At 41.9% G+C, this 24560-nt stretch overlaps 1 protein-coding gene across 6 annotated transcripts in view; it reads right to left on the bottom strand.

Moving 5' to 3' along the window:
• The window catches only part of pcnt (pericentrin), a 65653-nt gene that overhangs the window by 3279 nt on the left and 37814 nt on the right, over positions 1 to 24560 (bottom strand). For all 6 annotated transcript variants that reach the window (XM_055212440.2, XM_055212439.2, XM_055212438.2 and 3 more), the window contains 21 exons: positions 24014 to 24250; positions 23496 to 23663; positions 22370 to 22522; positions 22126 to 22287; positions 20282 to 21277; positions 19385 to 19555; positions 18275 to 18769; positions 16836 to 16938; positions 16551 to 16723; positions 15690 to 15884; positions 15355 to 15525; positions 15080 to 15275; positions 14785 to 15007; positions 14554 to 14704; positions 10296 to 10994; positions 8790 to 8939; positions 8081 to 8239; positions 7739 to 7903; positions 1901 to 2127; positions 678 to 772; positions 401 to 548 (listed from right to left, as the gene is read on the bottom strand). In XM_055212440.2, coding sequence (XP_055068415.2) covers positions 401 to 548; positions 678 to 772; positions 1901 to 2127; positions 7739 to 7903; positions 8081 to 8239; positions 8790 to 8939; positions 10296 to 10994; positions 14554 to 14704; positions 14785 to 15007; positions 15080 to 15275; positions 15355 to 15525; positions 15690 to 15884; positions 16551 to 16723; positions 16836 to 16938; positions 18275 to 18769; positions 19385 to 19555; positions 20282 to 21277; positions 22126 to 22287; positions 22370 to 22522; positions 23496 to 23663; positions 24014 to 24250 — 5237 coding nt within the window. The remainder of the gene's footprint in view (positions 1 to 400; positions 549 to 677; positions 773 to 1900; positions 2128 to 7738; positions 7904 to 8080; positions 8240 to 8789; positions 8940 to 10295; positions 10995 to 14553; positions 14705 to 14784; positions 15008 to 15079; positions 15276 to 15354; positions 15526 to 15689; positions 15885 to 16550; positions 16724 to 16835; positions 16939 to 18274; positions 18770 to 19384; positions 19556 to 20281; positions 21278 to 22125; positions 22288 to 22369; positions 22523 to 23495; positions 23664 to 24013; positions 24251 to 24560) is intronic.

The raw sequence follows: 24560 nt of genomic DNA on the forward strand, positions 1-24560 counted from the left end.
TCTATTTCATCATAAACAATCTGAAAACAGGGCTTTAAATACCGAACTTGTCCTTTAAATCTAACTTATTTTCTTAGGCATTTTGCACGGCAAGAAAATGCATCTTATTTAAGAATTTTTTAGATAGTTGGGTGAAAATAAGACAAAAATACTAAGTAAGAAAGTCATTTTTTGCAGCGCATCTTGTCAGTTTGGTGCATAACAAGTGACCCATTCTGTGAAAACCCAACTAAAGTCATGTTTGTGATTTAAAACAATGTAAAGAACATTCTGACTTAGTGAGGTCATGTCAAAGTCTAATTATTTGTAATTTATGCATCTGAGACTTTATCCTGGATTTACAGACAGGGTCACATTTAGTTCTTTACCAATGGTGTCAATAAACCCCAAGACATTTCACCTATTATTCAATCTGAATGGTGATTTGATTGGTGGAACCAGAGATGAGACCACACCCCGTTGGGTGAAAGCATGATCACGGGTGGGAGGAGATTTGAATGCGGCTGCAGTCTGCTGTGGTTTCAACACTTCGGTCCTCAAAACAGGAGCTTTGAAAATAGTAACAAAAACATGAATTTGATTAATTGATTAATTGCATGCTGAAGTGAATGGCAGATTTCGGTCTTGTGTATTTCAGCTATAAAGGTGTAATTGTGACACTGTAAACCAAGACTCACCTGTGCTCTGTCTTGCTCCATGTCCATTAACTGTAGTAGTGCCTATTGAGACTTTTCTTGTAGCTTTTTGCCATTTCCTGGTAAGGAACTTTAGTCTACAAAAGGACAGAAAACAACAATAAATACATTCAATCTCATAGGCATGCGATTTAAGAGAGGTACAAAACTGAATATGTAATCCCCAAACTTATATGCAAAATTTACACTTGCACTTGACCTCGTGTGACCCTGGACCACAAAACCAGTCATAAGAACCTTTTTTTTTTAATTGAGATTTATACATTATCTGAAAGCTGAAAAAATTAGCTGACCATTGGTGTATAGTTTGTTGGGATAGGACAATATTTGACCGATATTTAACTATTATTTGAAAATCTGGAATCTGAGGGTGAAAAAAAATCACCTTTAAAGTTGTCCAATGAAATCCCTAGCCACACAAATAACTAATTTTAAATACTTTATAATTTTTGGCCATTTTTGAATGGGTTTTGTTTCACAATCCTCTCCAGGGTGCGGTTATTTCTATTGCTTTTACACTTTTTTCTACCACATCTTTTCCTTCCCTTCGCCTCTCTATTAATGTGCTTGGACACAGAGCTCTGTGAACAGCCAGCCTCTTTTGCAATGACCTTTTGTGTCTTGCCCTCCTTGTGCAAGGTGTTAATGGTCGTCTTTTGGACAATTGTCAAGCCTAGCCTACAGATATAGACTGAGAGACCATTTAAAGGGTTTGCATGTGTTTTGAGTTAATTCGCTGATTAGAGTGTGACACTAAGAGTTCCTTAGTTGTCAGTTATAATCCTCAAAATTAAAAGAAATAAACATTTGAAATATATAAGTCTGTGTGTAATAATATCATATAATACAAGTTTCACTTTTTGAATGGAATTAGTGAAATAAATCAACTTTTTGATGATATTCTAATTATATGACCAGCACCCGTATGTCAAAGCACTGCCCACTACACTATCGTTGTACAAACACATTTCAAAATACATTTTTTATATATTTATGGTAGAAAATGTACAAAACATCTTAATGGAACATGATCTTTACTTAATATCAGACACATACAATGTATTTTTGGCTATTGCTGTCTGCTACTTCTGATTGGTTTTGTGGTCCAGGGTCACATATAAAACAGCCAAAAAGCATTTTACAAAACTCTGTACAAAACCTGGCAGGCACACAGTGTTGAAGATCTGTATAGCCGTTTTTCCTACCTTGAGATAGCGATGACGACTCTGACGGATGTTCTGAATCGGTTCAGGGGCTTGGAGACCTGCGTTTGGCTCAACGACGGTTGCGCGCCCATACGAGCGATTAGCGCGAGCGTGGCCTGCTCGCAGTCTTGGAATCCTCCCAGCAGCAGGAGCAGATAACGCTTCTGATACACCAGCGACTTCCTGTAACTCTCCGCTCGCAGGTATCTCTCATAGAGCCGCTGAATCTGCAGAAGAACAATGATAGACTTTAGACTCAACCAAACCCTTCACAAATAAGCAGGAAACATTATCAGGCTAAACTTTTCAAGAGCAAGTGTCAATATAAAAACACCACATGTAAAAAAAACATGCATGTACACTATATCTACAGGAGCATTTGGGACACTTGCTAATATGGACTTGTGATCTGTGACCTTTAGCTGGACCAATGAAAGCCACTAGCTGCTTTTCAATTAAAGATTTACACAAAACTTTAGCGTTATTAAGGAGGTGTGTACACCAAAGCGTTGTTTGTAATCGTTTCCAATGGAAGTGGACGTGCTTTTCAAAAACAGCAGCAGGCGGCAGGTTTTGTCCGCGTTGAGCGCCGGCAGCAAAAAAATTTTCGTCAATGTCACTTTTCACTCGGCCGTCCAATCACAGTGGAGAAAGGGTGGGACAAATATTACAAAAACCAACTGGCGCATTGTTCAACGACTGATAAACAAACAGAAGGTTCATAGCAACCAAAGCACTTAGCTGAAAAAACCATAGGGGGCGTGCACACCAACGCTTTCACGCCCGCGGCCAGCGCATGTTTTCCATTCATTTCAATGGAAACTCAGCGTTTTTCAAATAAGCCAGCAGCTAGCGGTTTTCTTCCGCGCCTAAAACCGGATCCCGGCGGTTTTTCCACGCTCAGCGCTAAGCACCGAGAGTTGAAAAATGTTCAACTTTGACGAGCGGAGCCTTTCTTCCAATGTCAGTTCTCACGCGGCCGTCCAATCACAGTGGAGGTGGGGCGGGACAAGCATCACAGCAACCAACCGTCTCACAGCTGACGTATCAGAGCTACCAAAGCGCTTAGCTGAAGAAAGCTGGCACTCAGCTGAAAAACAGCTGGCATTCAGGGTTGTCCAGGCATTTTCAGCCGCGTTTAAAAGTTTAGGTGTACACAACCCTATAGACTGAAAAAAAGATGGACGTAGTGTGACGTCACCCATAGATTTCTGAAGATCGTTTTTGAAGCTTAGAGTAGGCGGAGTCTGCCATCGCCATCTTGGCCGCTTGTCACCGCGCATCACTCGTGGATATCCGAAAATGGGTAAAGAGGTGAGACGTGGGTGAAGCTGATGTGACTGGTTGCTGAAACCACGCCCGCCTAGCTCCAGTGACAGCAGTGGCTGTTCAACCGTCACTCAAGTGGCCACGCCCTTAATTATGCAGAACTTTAACACTTAATATAGTTTAAATGGATGACCCCCTCACAGTTGTCATGAAGGGCAAAATTAACTATATAGACCAAAAACACTTTTTGTACCAGGCTGTAAGCATATTATTTTCTACTGTAAATTTGGGCATTTTAACATGGAGGTCTTTGGGAACTGACTCCCTTTTGGAGTCAGCTTCTAGCAGCCAGTCGATGAATTGCAGTTTTTTAAATCACTTCCGTATTGGCTTCATCAGAAAGATCGGAAGGTTGCCCCTCGGAATAAATGCTGGCAAGGGCCCACGCATGGCCTCTGCCTGGCCGTTTTTAAATGCTTTGGTGTATACGGCCCCTAAATGTTGATGAAGTATTGCGAAATGACGGCCTTTCCATTAACCGATGTTATGCAAATAAAACATAATAATGTTGTCAGGCGATAAGTTATTCGAAAAACATGGCATCAGGTGCGTATCGACTTCATATGGTGCCACACAGACTCTCAAGCCCATGACATCAGATACCACAAGAGCGACTCGAAAGCATACAAAGCAGTCGACTCCCAAATTGCTCTTGCAGTAGTTTGATGCCATACGCTTGTTGGTTATTCAGCTCGTTTACATGCACACCAATAATGCGATTATTTCCAATAATACGAATAAGGTCTTAATCGCAGTAAGATGTTTACATGACTGGAGCTAACCTCTTCCCTCCGGTTTACATGCAGTTTTATTTTCGGATTATTCACACATAGCCCAATGCAGCACAAATGATGAACTCACATATATGGTCCACTGTTTTAATTTACTTACATCTATAACAACGTGTTTGTCATTTAACGCATTTCATTATCCGGTGCCGTGATGAAGATATAAATATGACAGTGCCTGTAAAGGGCGTTCACATTAAAACGATATAAAATCGCATTATTTTTATCGAATTATTGTGTTTACATGAGGTAAGGTATAATCGCAGTATTGCCAAAATCCCATTATAATCGCATTATTGGTGTGCATGTAAACGAGCTCATTGTGAAGCAGAAAAACCTCTTCTGTCTTGTCCTCCAACCAAACATACTGCACCATATTTAAAGAATGATCATGTGATTTTTACTAATTTCCATTGGGTGCACTTTCAATTTACTATTTCGATTGGTGCAATTTGAAGGGTAATGGAAACACAGCTAGTGGCTGTAGAGCAGGGCTATTCAATTTGCAGCCCGCGGGCCAAACCCAGCCCCCCAGGTAATTTGATCCTGCCCTTTATGTAGTCTGTAAAAAAAGACATCTCTAGAATAAATTTAGTAAATTAGACAACGGGCCCTACAGTTCGAGTTGATGCACGTGCGTCTGTTTCATACAGCATGAGCTGCAGAGCGCGAGTCACGTGTTTATATTCGCGCTTTGGTCCACAAGTTCGACGCGATCGCCTCCCCCGCGTCTCAAGATGCAATAGCTGACAGTGGTGAGTTAAGAGACGGGACTCTATGGCTGTTTTAACTTTATTTGTTGTATTTCCAGCTTAAAAATGCTGCCTTTTCCGACAATTGTTGTCTGATATGTCAGCTCAATGATGACTTGCTTATCCACAATGGCATTTAAGTTAGATATCTTAATAAAGGAAACTCGTTGAAACGATTTCGTGAACTACACAAAAAGTTTCTCCAAAATTCAAAGCAGACTAAATGCTCAAATATTATGCGAGTCATCGTTCTCACACAAGAATGCAATTAAAACGAGTTAATCGCCGATCGCTTACAGCCCAGCACCTGCACCACTTTATGCGTATCGTGCTGACAAGGCTGCGTCCGAAACCGCATACTGTATAGTAGGAACTGAATTAGATGAAGTACCTACTTACTTGGCGTTAAAACAGTAGGTACTGTATAGCAGGGGCGTAGCCAGTAATGGGCCAGGGCGGCACTGGCCCGCCCACATAACTCCCTGGCCCGCCCAGGCAAGTTTAATCAAAATGCATTTTTTGTTTATTTTTATTATTCAAATGTATTTAAGAAAATATATTAATATAAACCAGATTTATTGTTGACCGGTGTGTGTATAATTTCCTTCCAAATAAAATGGAGTTGTTAAAGCAAGCTGTAGGAAGCCTCCGGAACGCAATTGGTTGCTAGGGGGTTCTGACAGGTAGACTCTGTGGGGAGCGGCGGGCTCCCGGCAGCCAGCCAGCTAACTTTGCTAACTGCTTTTTTAGCTAATATTAAAATTGCCACATATAATGGCTAAAGTTTCTTTAATGTGTTATTTAAAAAAGCAAGAGTTGAGGAAGACGATACGCCACTGCCTCCATCTGCCGAGTCCTACCAGCCCAGTTCTTCAGACTCATCAACCCACAAGGCGGCTAGTCAGGCGCTGGTGGCGCCGGTTGCCGCTTGCTCCCTGGCGGCAGTTCCAGTGCGCTCTCCCGGTCAGCCTGACACAGGTTGACCCGCCGATCCAAACGCAATTGATGAACCACGTACAACCCAATTTAAATCCACGAGTACTCGCCTCAAAAACCTGTGCCTTTTGTTTTTTGAAAAATAACTCTGTGACTCTTTGGACTATAATGAGATCATTTCTGTTTTCAACATTAAACCCAGGCGTTTGCGTCTTGTTTTGTAGAAGGAAAACAACAAAGGTAAGCCTGTTGTTTAACTCATTTCCTTAATTTTTGCTCGGGAAGTGATTTAACTAAGTGGTGTGTTGTGTATAGATGTATGCCTTATAGGTTAAGTTACATTGTTTAATTTAAATGAGTTGCTATTTTTTTGGCACAAAAGCTTAATTTCCACCAGGCTGATTGCACTGTATATGGTTGATTTAATATAAATTAGGCAGTGTGTTGTTATTTATTTAAACCCGTGCTCTGCTAAGAGTTTTCATTATTTCAATTTCCTGTTACTTTTAGCCTACTTTTTTTCAGGTGAACTGTTTTTGCACTACTGACTAGCCTAAATAAATGGTTTGTCCAGCCTTTATTGAGCTATGTGTTGGTTGAACATGTTTAGACAGTGTTTTATTATTGCCTTAGCCGAAAATTGCAAAGGAAAGACGTCACTGTTTTTGCAGATTGTCTATTCTTTTTTCTACTCTAAGGTATAATTATTATTTAAGTCATTCTATTCTAGGAAAAACTATTGGCCCACTCACTTTTGCCCCGGCCCACCCAAAATACAATTTCTGCCTACGCCCCTGCTGTATAGTATGAATTCTGGTAGTATGAATGAGATTCAGACGTACTACATCCACCATGTTGCTACATTCGTCATCACGTCATGTCATTTCAGCGCGAAAACAGCCGCATGCCTCTTCGTCTTCGTTGGATAACTCCTCTCCCGGGGCATCATGGGATAGTGAAGCATCCATCGTATGCACACTGCAAAATCTAACCGGAAGTAGTAGGTCATCCGGGTACTTTTCGCATACTGTTTTTCGAATACTATGTATTCGGACATACTACTCGCCTACTGCTTTTCGCGTACTATATAGTATAAAGTAGGCGGTTTCGGACGCAGCAAAACATACACCTGATTTTACTGCTCTTGGCCAATCTAAAAACATATTCTGTCTTATTAGAAGCTAGCCTAATGTTTGCCAATTATTAAGATGGCTGTTGTAGTTTAAATAGGGCTACTGTAATAATTAGCTTTGACAAAAAACAGTTTTGTTATGTGTACTTAAAGGCGGAGTCCACGATGTTTGAAAGCCAATGTTGATATTTGAAATCACCTAAACAAACACGCCCCTACCCCAATAGAATCTGGACCTTCTGTTGATAGACCCGCCCCACACATACGCAACCCGGCAAGGATGTCGGTTAGTAGACACGCTCCTTACTGCTGATTGGCTATAAGTGTGTTTTGGTAGTCGGCCCGACTCCTTTTCCAAAGCGTTTTTCAAACATCGTGGACTAAACATCGTGAGTAAATAAGTTAAATTCTCAATGAGTTCGATATGGATCTTATTTACCTATTTAAATGTAGAATAAAGCTTACTTGGGCATCTTATAATGCACTTATGTTGTTATGCAATTTTAAGAATATTTAATAAATTTAAAATATTTATTAATAACACATGAACATGTCTGGATGTAGAAAAAGCCTACTTGGACTAACAATGCACTAATGTTGTTGAATGCAGTCTTAAAATACATGTTTGTAGAAAAAGCCTATTGTACAATGCACTGATTTTGTTTTTATGTAGTTTCAAAATATAACATTAGTAGGTTTAAATGTAGGAAAATGTATATCTCCGTTACATCACTGTTATATCTCCGGCCCCTCATATGTGATGCTTTTCATGAACTGGCCCCCACGACAAGCTTTTCATGAACTGGCCCCCACGACAAACTAATTGAATAGCCCTGCTGTAGAGCAATGCTTTACACGGGTACAATTTGACGTTGTGAAACCCTGTTGAGTTTTTTTTTACCTTGCTGTTCGAGAGATCCAAAACAGGTCTGTTTTCATTGCCTGCCGTGATCCTTGACAGATCAGCTTCTGCCTTTCGTAATGCAGTCTGAAGAGCTGCTTTCTCCTTCTGCCAGGCCATTTTCTCGGTTACAACACACTGCTCTGTGTGAGCAGTAGACCTCTCCTGAAACAAACACAGACAGGGAGACTCAATGTAAAAAATAACACGTTCATATCAAACATTTCAATTTTTGCATGATGAAAACTTTTGTTGTCCACATTGCTACTTATAGCACCATAAAAATCTTTAAAATAATCTTCAAATCAGATAGGAAGGGAGAGCAAGATGAGAGTTTATTACCTGCTCAAAGCGTTTCAAGTTTTGCAGTTCTTTCTCCAAACAGGAGATAGTGTGCTTGAGAGAGATCTTCTCCTCGCTGAGAGCAGCGAGACACTCGGAAAACTCAGAGTTCTCCTTCAGCAATCGTTCAATTAGAGAGGAAGTTGATGAGGTAGAGTCCTACAAAACACAAATATGTTTAGGGTTTAACACGTCTGATTCTACCACATTACAATATTATTAGGGCTGTCAAAAGATTAATCACGATTAATCGCATCCAAAATAAAAGTTTGTGTTTACATAACATATGTGTGTGTACTGTGTATAATTATCATTTATATATAAAAACACACCCAATCATGTATATATTTCAGAAAAATTGGTTATATATATATATTTATGTAAACACAAACTTTTATTTTGGATGCGATTAATCGTGATTAATCTTTTGACAGCCCTAATAATATTGTAATGTGGTAGAATCAGACGTGTTATATATATATATAAATAAATTATAGAAACGTATATACAGTATTTATATGCAAATTTTTCTTAAATATATACTTGAATGTGTGTGTATTTATATATACATAATATTTACACACAGTACACACACACACACGTTATGTAAACACAAACTTTATTTTGGATGCAATTAATCGTGATTAATGTTTTGTCAGCCCTAAATATTATGCAAATGAGCTTTGCCTAAACAATGAGTGAGTGTTACCTGTGTGTTTGTGTGCGTGTTACTCTGCAGTGTGTCTCTCTTCAAGCGTTCTGATGTGAGCCGTTTCTCCTCCTGCTCCAGGTCAGCCACCGTTTGCTGGAGCTGCTTCAATCTCTGCTGATCTTTCTGACGCAACAATTCAAGCTGCAACTGTGTGGAGAGGTGATAAAATCCCAACAGGCTTTATATTAAATCGGTTTTAAAGGACCCCCGTGTAGATTTTTAGCGCATTTAGTGGTGAGATTGTAAATTGCAACCAATGGCTCAGTCCACAGCTCAACCCTCCCTTTCGAAACGCATAAAGAACCTGTGGTAGCTGCCACAAGACAAACATGTCATTGTCTGAAACAATGTAGTGACAAAATGTGCTCTATAGAACAGTTTGTCCCTTTAGGGCTACTGTAGAAACATGGTGTGAAATGGCGTCTTCCAATTGAGGGAACCCGCGGTATATGTACCGTATTTTTCGGTCTATAAGCCACGTTTTTTTTCATAACTTGGCTGGTGCTGCGTCTTATAGTATGGTGCGCCGTATAAGTCAGTATGAATTAATTTTGACATTTATGAGGCAAGAGACATCTTTACGGTCTACAGCCGTGAGAGTCTGCCATATGCTGCTTCTGTATTTATGTAATTCAATGGATTCAGTAATATGGAATGACTAGTATGCGAACTTCACGCTAGTTGGCTTGTTCGGTTAATTTAGACTATTCAACCTTCCAGGTAAGTTCTGTATGCTATGGTTTATCGTTTAAATAACTGATAATATTAATTTAATGTACAGACATCTATTCAGCCTGCTGTTATGTCTGGTTTTAATTAGTTGAATAACTTGCCTTTCCAGATTAAATGTCTGTTCTTCGGCTTGAATTTTGTGAAATAACTTTCTAAATAAACGCGACGTATAGTCCACTGTGACTTATATATGTTATTTCGTCTTAATGACGCATTTTTTAATGATGTGGCTTATACTCCAGTGCGGCTTATAGTCCGGTAAGTACGGTACATAAAAAGGCTCATCCTAAGGTATTAAAAACAATACAGTAAATTTTTTAAGGTCTTTTCAAAGCGTGCACTTTTATTCTTTGTACAGCGTTTCTTGAATGTGTTAGCATTTAGCCTAGCCGCATTCATTCCTATGGCTCCAAACACAAGTTTTATTTTGTGCCACCATACTTACTCGTGTAACTACTCATGTTACGGTCTTTAAATAGGAAAAACATGGAAGTGTTTGGTGGCTTCCAAATTCATCCCTTTTTGGAGCCATAGGAATGAGTGGGGCTGGGCTGGGTGCTGGCACGTTTACGGGGCACTGTACAAAGATTAAAAGTGCATGCATTGAAAAAAGATAGATATGTATTAATTCGTCTAAGTTGAGGTAAGAACATAGTAAAATATTGATAAATCGGGGCGTTTTCCTTTAAATCTAGGGAGGGGGTCCCCATTGGTCAAATGCTAACTTTGATTCTATATCAAAGCATCAAAGAAAACCTTTTTGTCTCTCACCAGTTTCTCGTTTGTGTGCTCATGTCGTCGCTCCTGTTCCACCTGCTCCTGCTTCTCCTTCCTCCTCTGCCTCTCCATCTGCTCCTCCCTCACCCTTTCCCTCTCCTTCACCGCTTTCATTTTCTCCTTCATCCCATCTAACTCCGTTTGTAACCGTCTGGCTCTTTCCCGCTCCACCTCCAGGGTACGCCCGACCTCAGTTTTCTGAGCCTGTAGGCCCTCCAGAGCAGTGCGGAGCCTTGTCGCATCTTCCTGCTCCTTGCGTGCTTCCTGCTCCGCCTCCTCCGCTTGCCTGCGCTTCCCCTCCAGAACCTGGCCTTGCAGACGTTCCAACATGGCCGCCAGGTCCTCACCCTGACGCCTCTCCTGTTCTAACTGCATCCGTAGGTCCTGAATGAACTTTCTGTCATGGGCACTGGCTGCTTCTTGCCGGCGGGCTTCCTCCTCTAAACGGCGCGCGTGCTCCTGGGCTTGACGGGAAAGCGTATCAGAGAGCTCAGACGATCGAGAACGCTCTTCCTCCAGGCGGGAGATGGCGAGTTCGGTGCGTTCGCGCTCCTGGGCGATCAAGGCCTCACATCGAGACTGCTCAATCTGGAGCTCCGAGCGCAGGTTGCTGACTGTGACATGCTCCTGGTTCAGAGCAGAGTTAAGCTGACTGAGCTGTGATGCTTGTTCGTTCAAAGTCAAACGCAAAGACTAAAAAAAGACAAAAAAGTATTATTGATTTTCCATCAAACACATTTTTTTTTAATTAAAAAGGGACACTTTTTTTAAATAGGGGAGCTGAAAAATATGATATTAAGCAGCAGCCGAAAATTGTTCCCATAGTATCTTTCAATAGCAGGGGACTATTTTCGGGCACTACGTAATATCATTGTGCCTCATGCAGCGGCAGCAAAGTCCTTGATTATTACACCAGAATGAGAATATAGTTCATTTTCGGCCGGTCTTGGTAAACAATAGCCTGGTTAGCCAGACCTACATCAAGATGTAAGGTCTGGCAACTCTTCACACAAACGGCTCAATGCAAGGGGCGGGATATAAGGTTGTCCCTCAAAATGCCTCTGCACGCAATAGGATAGCGCTATGACCAATCAGAGCAACGAAGAAGGTGACGTATGAGTCCCCTGCGTTTCCCCACCAGTGGAGCTAATTGGTATATCAAACTTTTACCGTAACCAGTCGGCAAAACTCCAAACACATCTTTCTTGCTTAAAAAGGACTTCAGTAGGGTTATTTGCTCTTCTCTCAAAGAAAAACATAAGTCTAAGTCCTCCAGAGCCGCGGCCAAAGCCGCTTTAAAAGAAAGCTGTTCGCTAGCAGCAGCAGCCATTCTTTGTTTTCAAGTAGGAACCGTCGCAGGCAGCTCTGTCGTCATCATGTTAAGCCCGCCCCTCAGACGCTACCCACGATGTGATTGGCCTGACCAAATTTTGGGTTTTGGAGCTGTTAAGTGTATTGTGAGTGCCTAGACTAAACCCTGGCAGCAAATATATTTTGCGGCCGCTAGGGTGCGTCTAGATTTCTAGGCTAGGTAAACAATGTAACTACAGAAGAGTCAAGTTTTAAATAGAAAAAAATCGAAACTCTTTGGTTATTTATAGCGTGATGCTAATGGTCCAATCAGATTCAATGGATTGTGCCAAGCTATGCTAAAAGCGGAAGCGCCAGACACGGAGATCGGCTAAATGGATTATAAAACGGTAACAAACAAAATGTTTAACACTAGGTGTACTTTGGGCATAAATTGGAGCTTAACCCCAAGTTTTTATTAAGTTTGTAGAAAAGCGCAGGTAGCATATTGTTTAATTTAGGTAGTGCTGGGCGATAATTCGATAACGATAATTTTACCGATATAAACTTTTTCGATAAAACGATAAGGACAGTTCGATAAGTGATCGATAATGTTTACGCACTGTGCGTAATGTTGCGGGAGCACTTCCGGATGCGGCACGCGCTCTTGCTTTACAATCACAGTGTCAGTTAGACTTGAAGGAGTGGAAGATGAGGCAAGTTATTCATTTATTAGTAGAGACCTATGATTTTCGCGATGCGGACAACGCGGACGGAATCACGGAATCCAAATGCGCGGAAACATTTTCTTGTGTGTAATGTTGGACGCGCAAACAGGGTTCGTCAAACACAGCAGACACAATAGGTGCAGTATAAGCAGCAGCCGAAAATTGTTCCCATAGTATCTTTCAATAGCAGGGGACTATTTTCGGGCACTACGTAATATCATTGTGCCTCATGCAGCGGCAGCAAAGTCCTTGATTATTACACCAGAATGAGAATATAGTTCATTTTCGGCCGGTCTTGGTAAACAATAGCCTGGTTAGCCAGACCTACATCAAGATGTAAGGTCTGGCAACTCTTCACACAAACGGCTCAATGCAAGGGGCGGGATATAAGGTTGTCCCTCAAAATGCCTCTGTACGCAATAGGATAGCGCTATGACCAATCAGAGCAACGAAGAAGGTGACGTATGAGTCCCCTGCGTTTCCCCACCAGTGGAGCTAATTGGTATATCAAACTTTTACCGTAACCAGTCGGCAAAACTCCAAACACATCTTTCTTGCTTAAAAAGGACTTCAGTAGGGTTATTTGCTCTTCTCTCAAAGAAAAACATAAGTCTAAGTCCTCCAGAGTCGCGGCCAAAGCCGCTTTAAAAGAAAGCTGTTCGCCAGCAGCAGCAGCCATTCTTTGTTTTCAAGTAGGAACCGTCGCAGGCAGCTCTGTCGTCATCATGTTAAGCCCGCCCCTCAGACGCTACCCACGATGTGATTGGCCTGACCAAATTTTGGGTTTTGGAGCTGTTAAGTGTATTGTGAGTGCCTAGACTAAACCCTGGCAGCAAATATATTTTGCTGCCGCTAGGGTGCGTCTAGATTTCTAGGCTAGGTAAACAATGTAACTACAGAAGAGTCAAGTTTTAAATAGGAAAAATATCGAAACTCTTTGGTTATTTTTGAGCGTGATGCTAATGGTCTAATCAGATTCAATGGATTGTGCCAAGCTATGCTAAAAGCGGAAGCGCCAGACACGGAGATCGGCTAAATGGATTATAAAACGGTAACAAACAAAATGTTTAACACTAGGTGTACTTTGGGCATAAATTGGAGCTTAACCCCAAGTTTTTATTAAGTTTGTAGAAAAGCGCAGGTAGCATATTGTTTAATTTAGGTAGTGCTGGGCGATAATTCGATAACGATAATTTTACCGATATAAACTTTTTCGATAAAATGATAACGACAGTTCGATAAGTGATCGGTAATGTTTACGCACTGTGCGTAATGTTCCACAAGCACTTCCGGGAGCGGCACGCCCTCCTGGTTTACAATCACAGTGTCAGTTAGACTTGAAGGAGTGGAAGATGAGGCAAGTTATTAATTTATTAGTAGAGCCCTATGATTTTCGCGATGCGGATAACGCGGACGGAATCACGGAATCCAAATGCGCGGAAAGATTTTTCTTTTGTGTAATATTGGATGCGCAAACAGGGTTCGTCAAACACAGCAGACACAATAGGTGCAGTATACTGTACTTTCATTCAACGTCCGCTTTGCGCACGCACACGTCCGCACAGCTTTAAAAGTATATTAACAGGACATTCACTAATTCAGGAAACTGAGGAAAAACAGCAGATCCACCACTGCAGTGACTATTGTGTATGCGTATGTGCGCTCCCACAGCAACGTGACACTCTTGACATCCATTTATCAGCGTGTATAGCTCGTATATGTATAACACACGCGTGATCACTGAACTAAGTTTTCTTTCTTGTTTAAGTGAACATAAACAGCTGTTACTCAGTATATAGAAACTTAAAACAGTCTGTCTTGGTTCTTAGAGTGACAGTAGTCTGCTGCTTTTGTGTCAGAAATGTGTTGATTTCATAAAAAATAGATTTACATTTAATACAGATGCATGAACATTAAAACAAGATTTTAGTATTTGTATTTGTCATGTTCTCCATAAAAAGTAGTTTAAACCCATTATTAACTGTCTGGTTTTTACAACTTTCATTCAGGAGCAAAAATCTGCCTTTAAATTTGACAGGAATAAAGATTTGTTAATTATCATGATAATTATCGATATCGACTGATATGGAAAACATTTTCTCGATAATTTTTTGGGTCATATCGCCCAGCCCTAAATTTAGGTTTAATATACAAGATAAAAGATGTGCAACAACATAGACATGTATTAAAGAATAACTTTCTGATGTAAATATCAAAGGTAAAAAACATTTTACCTCCTGTGTTTGGTGGTTTCGCTCAATTGTCTGCTGGTCATTGAGTCTTTGCTGTTGAAGTTCCTCCTGCAGTTCCTGAACTCTTATCTGTTCCTTTTCCACTGCCTTTAAACAGGCCTGACGTTCAGCCTCCACGCTTTCCAGCTTCATCCTAAAGAAACACAAACATGTTTATTTGGAGTTAAAACCTAATTCACAGAATACGTCACACGTATGTATGCTCCACATTACCAGAGTTTGTTAATCTGGCTCTTTAGTTCTTCTTGATTTATGGATGCTGACTGCAACTGCTGTCTAGTCTCCTCAAGCTCCGCCTTCAGCTCTGAGAACGTCTTAAGCTCCGCCTCTAGCTGCCTCAGCTGCTCCACCGCCCGACTCTTCTCCGCTTCCAGAGAGGAGCGCAGCTCATGTGACATCATTCGTTCCTTCTGCAGCTGCATCTCCAGATCTTCAACTAAACAGACATGCATATAGTTAAACCCCAACCTTTGTACAGACAAAAAAAAACAACATATGCAGAACTTACTTTCTATATGCAGCTGGTGTTGCGTTTGCGTGCCCTGTTCTTTTGCACTGTGCAGGGAATCCTGCAACTTCTGCAGCTGTTCTTGGCTGTGCTGGGTGCTCGCATGCAGCTGCTCATGCAGGCTGCGCACCTCAGCCAATAGACTGTGACGGTCTGCACTGAACAACTGCTCGAGAGACCTCCTTTGCTGCTCCTCCTGAAATTGTGAAAACAGCTCTTGAATGAAGTAATTTTTACAGGTGGGTACATAGTTTATACAACTGGTTGCTTGTTACCTGTTTCTGAAACAGTTTATGCAACTGGTCAAGCAAAGGGGTGTGGTCTATCTGAGTCATGGTGGTCATGACAGCCTGAAGCTCCAAGTGAAGCCATTCTCTTTCGCTGTCGAACACGCTACGGACTGCCTGCAACAGCTCACGCTTCCAGTCCACGTCTCCACTGTCAGGCTAAATGAATGAACATACAAAACTGATGAACAATCTTAACCTAGTAAGCATTTATCAACTGCCATATGACACAACCTTTAGCCACAGTCAAGTCTATAGTTATGCTACATAATGAATGATCTTATAGGTGAGCCTATTAAAGATTATTAATGCATAAGACTCACTATAGGTTCCCTGTCAGCCATCCGGCACAGCAGTTCTCTGAGTGACAGGATGGTCTCCTGTAAAGCCCGCCTCTCCCTCTGCCAGGAGGGGGGTGGGGCAGGTTCAGAATCTGGGCGGGACTGTCCAGATGGGGTGGGGCGATGTGACAAGGACAATATTCTGCAGCTCTCCTGGTAGACACGCTTTAACATGGCCTGTACGACAAACAAACAATTACAAGGTTACATTGTGTTACCTTTTAAGATAAATTATTACAGTTCCCTTTCAAGGGAACTCACGCTGCGTCACTGCGGTGACACTTTGAGGACGCCTCCAGTGGTAAGTGCGTCTGAATGTGTATATTAAATTCAACCAATGGTGAGGCTTAACGACAAAGACAGAGAGCTAGGAAGTATATCGCTATCTGAAATATTGCCAAAGACGGCGTTACAGGAATGCAGGAAGTATGGCAAGGGAGACGCAGCGTTGTTCTCAGGGAACAACAGTTACATACACAACCCAAGACAATTTTATGTGTCAAACACAACTATGCAAAAAAGCATTTTGGTATGAATCAACACTCACATACAGAAGACATAAGCATTTAAAGTGAACAGTTTAGCATGCGTGCTTAAAGTGTAGAATTTGTTATGATATTATCCTACACTACACAGGGAATAATATGGTTTTTTTTTCAAAAAAATTCTTGCATAAAACAAATTCAAGCACTTTCAATGATCTGTACCCATGTATGTACATTTTCAAAAACTTCCCAGGGCCTTGAATCCCCACAAACTTTCAAGGATTTCAAGGACCCGTGGAAACCCTGTACACTTAATGCAACCTTTTACAATTGAGAAATCACTGAATTGTGAATTTACCTGCAGCTCAGGTGCAAGGCGCTCATGACTCTCGTGCATGCTGCCCGCAGCGCTATCAGTTACGTCAGCCGGTGATATTCCTCTACAGCGCAGATACTCCACAAAATGAGCGTCCAAACGCTCCGTATTCTCCAACTCGTGCTTCAGCATGGCCTCCAACTCTGAGCTCACATCTACACACAAAAACACACTTCAGACAACTCGAAGGCGGTGATTTAACAACTTAAACTTTGTGTGTGCATTAGTGAAGACCATGTGTGCATGCGTAACACAAACATGACTCACTGCTGCCGTATCCATCGCTGACCCACTCCGGCACAGACACAGGAGAGGTGGAACCAACTGGAGACCGTGAAAGAGTACCATCCAAATTCTCCAAATCATCAACCTGAATATTGACACATAACATTACATTACAATAACATAATATAATTAGGCAAAAAATTAGAAATGGAGGTTCTTCATTAAGCAGCAGACTAAAGATTATTAATGAATGACAACTTAAAGAAGGTTAAAAGCAATTGCTAAACAATCAAAGGGTCAAAAAAGCAGTTGGAAGTATTTCTATGTCAAATGCTCTTCACCAGGGTTCGTACAAGTTTAAGAAAAAGTTCGTTTCGAACATGAAAGATTCATTAGTAAGAATCTTGCTTTTTTCTTTCATAGGCAATTTCAGGGCAGGAAGTACAGTGGAAGTCCTTATATGGGCAATTTCAACCAGTATAGCATGCACACACCAACCAAGAGCTGATACAAAATCAACGTCACCAAGAAGTGTGTTGTCGTTTGTGATGGAAATTAAAGCTTGTTCAGCTTCCCAAGAACACAACCTTATGGAAACAATAGATATATGGCGCTTTTCCATTGCATAGTACCCCACGGTTTGGTTTGGGACAGGTCAGGTCAGCTCACCTCACTTTGGCTTGGTTAGCTTTTCCATTTAGTTTAGTAACTTTCAGAGTGAGAGGGATTATAGGCATATAGTTACATTTGCGCTGCCTACTGCTGTGACATCATACAAGTGAGAGCGTCGTTGAAACACATTCCATACATTCATTTAATGTTACTTCTCAGTCCGCCACAAAATAAAAATTGACCACCACAAATAGATGTTTACACATCGCGTGTAATCACACATCATGACAGTTTCTGTACAAACACTGGTGACGTCAGTCGACGCGCTCCGCTGAGCCTCATTTAGGGTTGCCTTTAAGCATATATGTGGACGTGCGTGTTGCGAATGTGCTGCCACAAACTGTAAGTCTGGAAAAAACTTGTGTGGTGTTCCTGATTCTTCACCTGTGGATGTTTCATTGCTAAAAGAGAGTTTGGGAACTTATAGCAGAGCACAGATGACAACATGTTTGCTTGAGACAGCATAAGCTAGCATGAAGGTAAAGCTAATCTTTTACATTATAGAGATGACGTGATCTACAGTGTTTTCACATCACGTTTTGGTATCAGCTCAGGTGGCTTAGAACCCCAACCGAGGTGGTACTAAAAAAAAAAAGTATCGGGTACTACGTACTGCACTCAGTGGAAAACCCCCCTAGAGGTGGGCTGACCTGACCCGGCCCGGACCGGACCGTGGGGTACTACGCAATGGAAAATCGCCAATAGTTTGTTTATCTGTGGTTTAGCTACTGTTTTGATCCACACATTTGGAATAAACTTTCAGCTTTAACAATAAGTGACCTCTTTTGACAAAAATATGATTTATTTACCTTGTCTGCATCTATTGAGTCAAGTGCAGACAGGTGTTCAGACACCGTTAGCGAGCACGGGGATGGAGAGTGTGTGCTTGGTGGGTCCGTCTCTGCAGGTGGGACGAACGATTGTCTGCCGTGTGGCATCTCTCTGTCCCGCTCCATGGGCGAATGTTTGCTGTGGATCTCCAGGCTGGCGTTGCGTAGCGTGCTTAGCTCCGAAAGGTGAGACACATGCAGACGAGAGGGATGCTCTTCGCTGTATTCCAGTCTCCGCAACACCTCTGGGGAGAAGAGGGAGGCAGATGGGTCACGGGAAAGGCCGTCCAGAAACTGGTGGTCTTGTTTGGGATGGTGGTCCTGCAAACTACAGCGCTGTTGGAGCTGCTCTAGCTCCCTCTGCTGGTAGGCCAACTCCTCCTCCTGCACGGCCAGGTCGTCCTGCAGATTTCGCAGCTCCGCCTTCAGATGTTGGTTATGGACCTCCAGATCAGCCAAAGCACGATCTTTGGTCTAGAACGAGAAATACATTTTTAGATTACAGAAGTGGTTTTGCTAGCCCCACAATGTTGCTTACTAGCCAAATCTCTGACTAATTGGTTCCTACAGCCGAGATCATTCAATGAATGTTGGTAAGATTTTTTCCCCACCCACCAGAAAAAAAAATCTTAGGTCTGATCACACAGGTCAAACTATTTAAGATCAAAGTTAGAGTTATGGATTGTGTTTTATTCCTTTAAAGTTTGGGTGGATTGTGCTTATATCTTTATATCTTAAGTAAATACGGTGTTCAAGCAGAAAATATCTGACCCATGCATAAGTAACAGTGGTTAAAGTGTAGAATTCCAATATTTTTGGGAGTTGGTTCCTTAAAGGCGGGGTGCACGAGCTCTGAAAGCCAATGTTGACATTTGAAATCACCTAAACAAACACACCCCTACCCCAATAGAATCTGGACCTTCTTTTGATAGACCCGCCCACACATACGCAACGATGTCGGTGAGTAGACACGCCCCTTCCTGCTGATGGCCCAAATCCCAGTTTTTCAAAAATCGTGCACCCCGCCTTTAACTAACTTTAAGAAGTTAAAAAGAAGACAACAACATGCATTAATGCGGTCACACATACCTGTCCCTCTTCCCGTAGCTTCTCTGCCCTCTCTGTGCTGGTGCTAAGGCCTTCCTTTACGGCAGCTAGCTCCGCCCTCAGAGCATCATGCTCCGCCCTCAGGTGGATCAGCTGTTCTTCTCGCTCACGCAGAGCAGTCTCCGCCTTGGCCAGGGTCTCTTCAGCACATGTCTGCATACATAAACACAAACCATAATCGTTTTCAAATGTCACAGCTGAAGTTATTTTTGAATGGGTGTGTCCTGCTATGCAATCTTTTTAAGATTTGCTGCATGTGTGAAGCAAAGATAAATGACTATACCTGCAAACTATTCCCAAGCTGTCAAACATAAAACAATCCAAAGGAAAACGTCCAGCTTTTGCAAGCAGTTAAGGTTAATCATGTCTTTGCATACTACTTTCTTCTTCAAAATAACTTCCTATTCCTATTCGCAAAGCACACTTAAAATAAACAGTTGAATTCGATTTACTGCCGTATGGCTAACTGAACTGAAATCTAAAGCAAACTTTAAAAGTTTAAAGACTCTGACTTCCTCTTTCTGTAAATGTACTTCCCATGCGAGACAGCTGAGGTTGGACTAAATCTGTCTGGTATTGCTCCACCCATTTTTGCTGCATTCAGGCGTTACCCAGACTGTGCATGTGATGAATCTGTGACCAATTAAACAGGCCGCAAAGCTACCAATGTGTGGCGACTTCACTCTTGTCTTATTTTGTAAGTGAACCGTTAGTTTTAGGGAAGTCTAAACTCTATGTCCATATAAATGATGCTTTGTTGGTGGAATTCAGCAATAGAGCACTGTGGAGAAAACCATGCATCATATGCCAAAAAAACAATCCTGTTTGTTGACAACAAAATGCTCATGAAAATAATTTTTTCAAGTCTGAATATCTCACCAGTACTTCTTTCTGCGCTTCCCCTTGCCTTGCCACAGTCTCCTCCTGCTGCTCCTGCAGCTGTGCTATGTAGTTTGTCTTTGATGTCACTTCCTGCTTCATAAGCTCTATTTCCTCCTGAAGACATCTCTCCCGTTTCCTCAAAGCCTCTCTTTCCAAAAACAGTTCTCTTTTTCCTGTCTCCAATGCAATGATGTCAGCTCTGCCTGCTTCGACCTGTTCCTCAAGTTCTTCATGTTTTGACTGTAAAGCAATGAGCTCATTCTGCCGCTCCTCCTCTTCGTACTGTAGCTTGGAGAAGTGGCTTTCCAGCTGTTCCTTTTCTACTCTCTGCCTCTCCACCTCCTCCTGAAGCATGCTAAGCTCCCTCTGCACCTCCTCTCTTTTTTCCTCTGCCCTTTTTAGCTGGAGCTCAGACTCTTTTAGACTGGTCTGGTAAGACTGCTCTTTATCTTCCAACTCTGCCACACGGCCGGTCAACCTCTCAACTTCTGCCCGTTTCTCCTCTAGTTGGAGTTTCAGGTTTTCAGCCTCCTGTTCCAGCATGGTCACCTTTTCCCTTTCCTCTCCGAGACTCCGGCCGAGTGCCTCCACCTGACCTCCATACTGTTCCTCCTGTGAGAGCAGCAGTCTCTGAAGAGCCTCCCTCTCTCCAGCAGCATGCTCCAGCTCGATCTGTAACTCCTTCAAGCGGGCGCGAGATGACTGCAGAGTGTGGCTGTTGAGTTCCTGACATAGACTTTCTTCTGACGCCCTCTGCTGGGAAGGATGAGGGGACCAGGGGAAATCGGAGGACTCGGGGCTATCGGTGTTGGGGTCGCTGACTTCATGATGGTTAGGATCAAGCTGGCTTAACTCCTCTTGAAGCTTGTTGATGACCTCGTGGAGTTGCTCCACCTCCTCTTCCTTGGCGTGTCGCAAACGTTCCTGGTCGCAGCGAAGACGTTCAACCAGAGAACGCAGCTCGTCGATCTCAGTCTGCTTTTCCTCTATAATCTGGGAACGTTAAAAGGTGGATTATAACAACTTTACAAAAAGATAATTTTTAATCCCTATTAAACCAAAGCTGTCTCATTAGACATGCTGTTTTGATTCTCTTGTTAATATGACATCACACAAACAAAGCTCCACCCATGGCCACTGACTGACTGGTTACTTTTATCCAAAAGCTTTTGTTGTGTCTAATGATCGTCTTAGGCTGTATTCTAGGAATTTACATTTTTAGTAGACTTTAGTAAAAGCATACGTTACAAAAAAGTATTATATACTGTAAAAAGCATTCTGTAAGAAACAAGTACTTATTAGAGCCCGACGGATATATCGGCCGATATTAGGCATTTTCCAAACTATCGGTATCGGCATTCATAATGGCCGATAAATGAATATTTAAAAAAAACCCGGATGAAACAGCCTTCAACCATTTCAGGAGTGTTCCTGTTGTATAGTTTGTCCACCAGAGGGCACTCTACAACCTCCCTGTTGGCAATGCGTCACACATCCTGCAACCTGCTGATCCAGCCAGAGTTGTGCAGAGAGAACAACGGTTACGTGAGTTCATGGCGAGTTGGTCACGAGACAATAAAAGAAACAAGTTTCTTTTTAAAATGCATTATCATATTATTTGGTTAAAACTCATAAATAACTACTGTTAGGGAAATCTGTTAATGTTTTGTTGCGTGTTTCTGAAATAATAAAACAATATCGGCCGATATATCAGAATATCGGATTTTAAAACCAGCAAACATTTGTATCGGTATGGGCCTTCAAAATCTTTTATCGGTCGGGCTCTAGTACTTATGGCATCTCTTCCAGAATATCTCAGAATGCATCCTCGATGCACTTACCTTATTATCGCTGGTCAAGTCGAGCTCCTGCTGTAGCTGGAGGATCTGTTGGTTTAAGTGGTCGATCTCCAGATTTTTCTCCTCCAGAAGGGCGGAAGGCAGCTGAAGGATCGAGTCATCGCTGCCCTCCTCTAGCCGTCTAGTCAGTGCTTCCACCGTCTCCTAAAGACACAATGAAGACACATTCACCACACCCTCCGTTCACATCCTCATGAACATCTGGGCATGCATCACTAACACTAACCTGCAATTGTGTAATGCGAGTGTGAAGTTGATCTTCTGTAGCTCTGCTCTCTCTGCTTTTGAGCTCAAGTTGTAGTGTGAGCTGTCGGATTTCTTCCACTCTCACATCTACATCTTTCTCAAGCTCCCCTACACGATCTGACAGCAATTCCAGCTGGAAAAGACAAAGCCTTAATTTAAGTGTTTTACAGATGTGTTATAAAGTAAAGCAACCAAGCAAAAAAAAAAAAAACTTATCTATATGTGGTAGGATTTTGACCAAAAATGTTCTGACTTGAGCCATCGCTCCAAACAGCAATTTACAGAAATGTACTGAAAGGGATACTCCACTTTTTTCAAAATATGCTCATTTTCCAGCTCCCATAGAGTTAAACATTTGATTTTTAGCATTTTAGAATTCATTCAGCTGATCTCCGAGTCTGGCGGTACCATTTTTAGCATAGCTTAGCAATTCATTGAATCTGATGAGACCATTAGCATCGTGCTAAAAATAACCAAAGAGTTTCTAAATTTTTTCCAATTTAAAACTTGACTCTTCTGTAGTTAAATTGTGTATCAAGACTGAACGAAAACTAAAAGTTGTGATTTTCTAAGCAGGTATGGCTAGGAACTATACTCTCATTCTGACGTAATAATCAAGGACTTTGGTGCTGTAACATCATTGCGCCTGCTGCAGCCATATTACGCAGTACCCGAAAATAGTCCCTGGCTATTGAAAGTAACCAAGGAGACTGTTTTCGGGCATTGTGTAATATCCCTACGCCTGCTGCAGCTATGTTACAGCAGCAAAGTCCTTGATTAGCCATATCTGCCTAGAAAAAAATCGCAACTTTTTATTTTCCGTCGATCTTGGTGCATGATGTCACTGCAGAAGAGTCGAGTTTTAAATACAAAAAATAACCAAAGAGTTTTGATATTTTTCATGTGATGCTAATGGTCTAATCAGATTCAATGGATTATGCTAAGCTATGCTAAAAGTGGTAGTGCCAGACCCGGAGATCAGCTAAATGGATTCCAAAACGGTAAAAATCAAATGTTTAACTCTAGGGGAGCTGAAAAAATGAGCATATTTTCAAAAAAAGTGGAGTGTCCCTTTAAAACATGCTTATATATGTATACCCACGCACCTGTTGTTCTTTGGTCTGCAGATCTTGCTGTGTGGCTTCCAGCTGCTCTTGGAGATTAGAGTCATGGGTCACGTCAGGGAAGCGGTGTCTGGTCTCATCCAGTTTAGACTGCAGGGCAGAGATCTGGAGCTTATTAGCATACTGTTGCTGCTGCAAAGCTTCTTTATCCTAAAAGATAGAGACAGACACACAAACCTCAAAACTTAACTATGACATTGTTGAAGTCAACACAAAATAAAATAAAAAAGTTTAATTAGAATATTGTTGTTTTTTAAACAATTTATCTGCGAGCTTCAAAGATCATAGCAATTAGCAAGTAACAACTTGCCCCAAATTAATTAAACAATCAAATTAGTTCTCGATAGACGAAATCAAGTCCCACCCAACCTGTCTTCTCATTTCAAAAGCATTACTCAGATATACATCACGACGGGGAAAATAAGACAAAACGCTACTTTTGCATGAACCTAATTGCATGCATGTGCAAAGATGGGTTCACCCAGTGCTTGTGTGTGTACCTGTGTGAGCTCCTGAATGCTCTTGCGTGCTTTCTGGAGTTCTTGCTCCAGCTGCGTGACGGTCCGGCTGGCCTCTGCACTGCTCAGCAGTGCCTGCTCCAGCTCACGGATATGAGTCGCCAGTTTTTCAATTTCCTCGTTGCGCTCCTCTACGTCGAGCTGACACTGCTCCTTAGCCGCCAGAAGCACGCTGTAGTCTTCCATCTTATCTCTGATAAGAGCCTGAAGACTCTCCACCTGCAAAAACACCAAGAATCACATGCGTCCAGAACAAGAGCGCACAACGGGTCTAAGGAAAGCAAGTGCGTGAGCAAAATAAACATGCACGTGAGACAAAAATAATCATAGCTGATTTCATAGTATAAATGCAACAAGAAAAGACAAGAAATCTAATCGTACACATGACATCTTAAAGGGGACAGAGAATGAAAACCCATTTTTACCTTGTCTTTGTTGAATAATGGTAGTCTACCCACATTCACGAACATACAAAAAGTGCTAGACATGCTAAACCTCTCAGTCTCACAGAAATTCCTCTTTTAGAAAT

The sequence above is a fragment of the Misgurnus anguillicaudatus genome, chromosome 8, assembly GCF_027580225.2.
Source record: "Misgurnus anguillicaudatus chromosome 8, ASM2758022v2, whole genome shotgun sequence".
Lineage (NCBI taxonomy): Eukaryota > Metazoa > Chordata > Actinopteri > Cypriniformes > Cobitidae > Misgurnus > Misgurnus anguillicaudatus.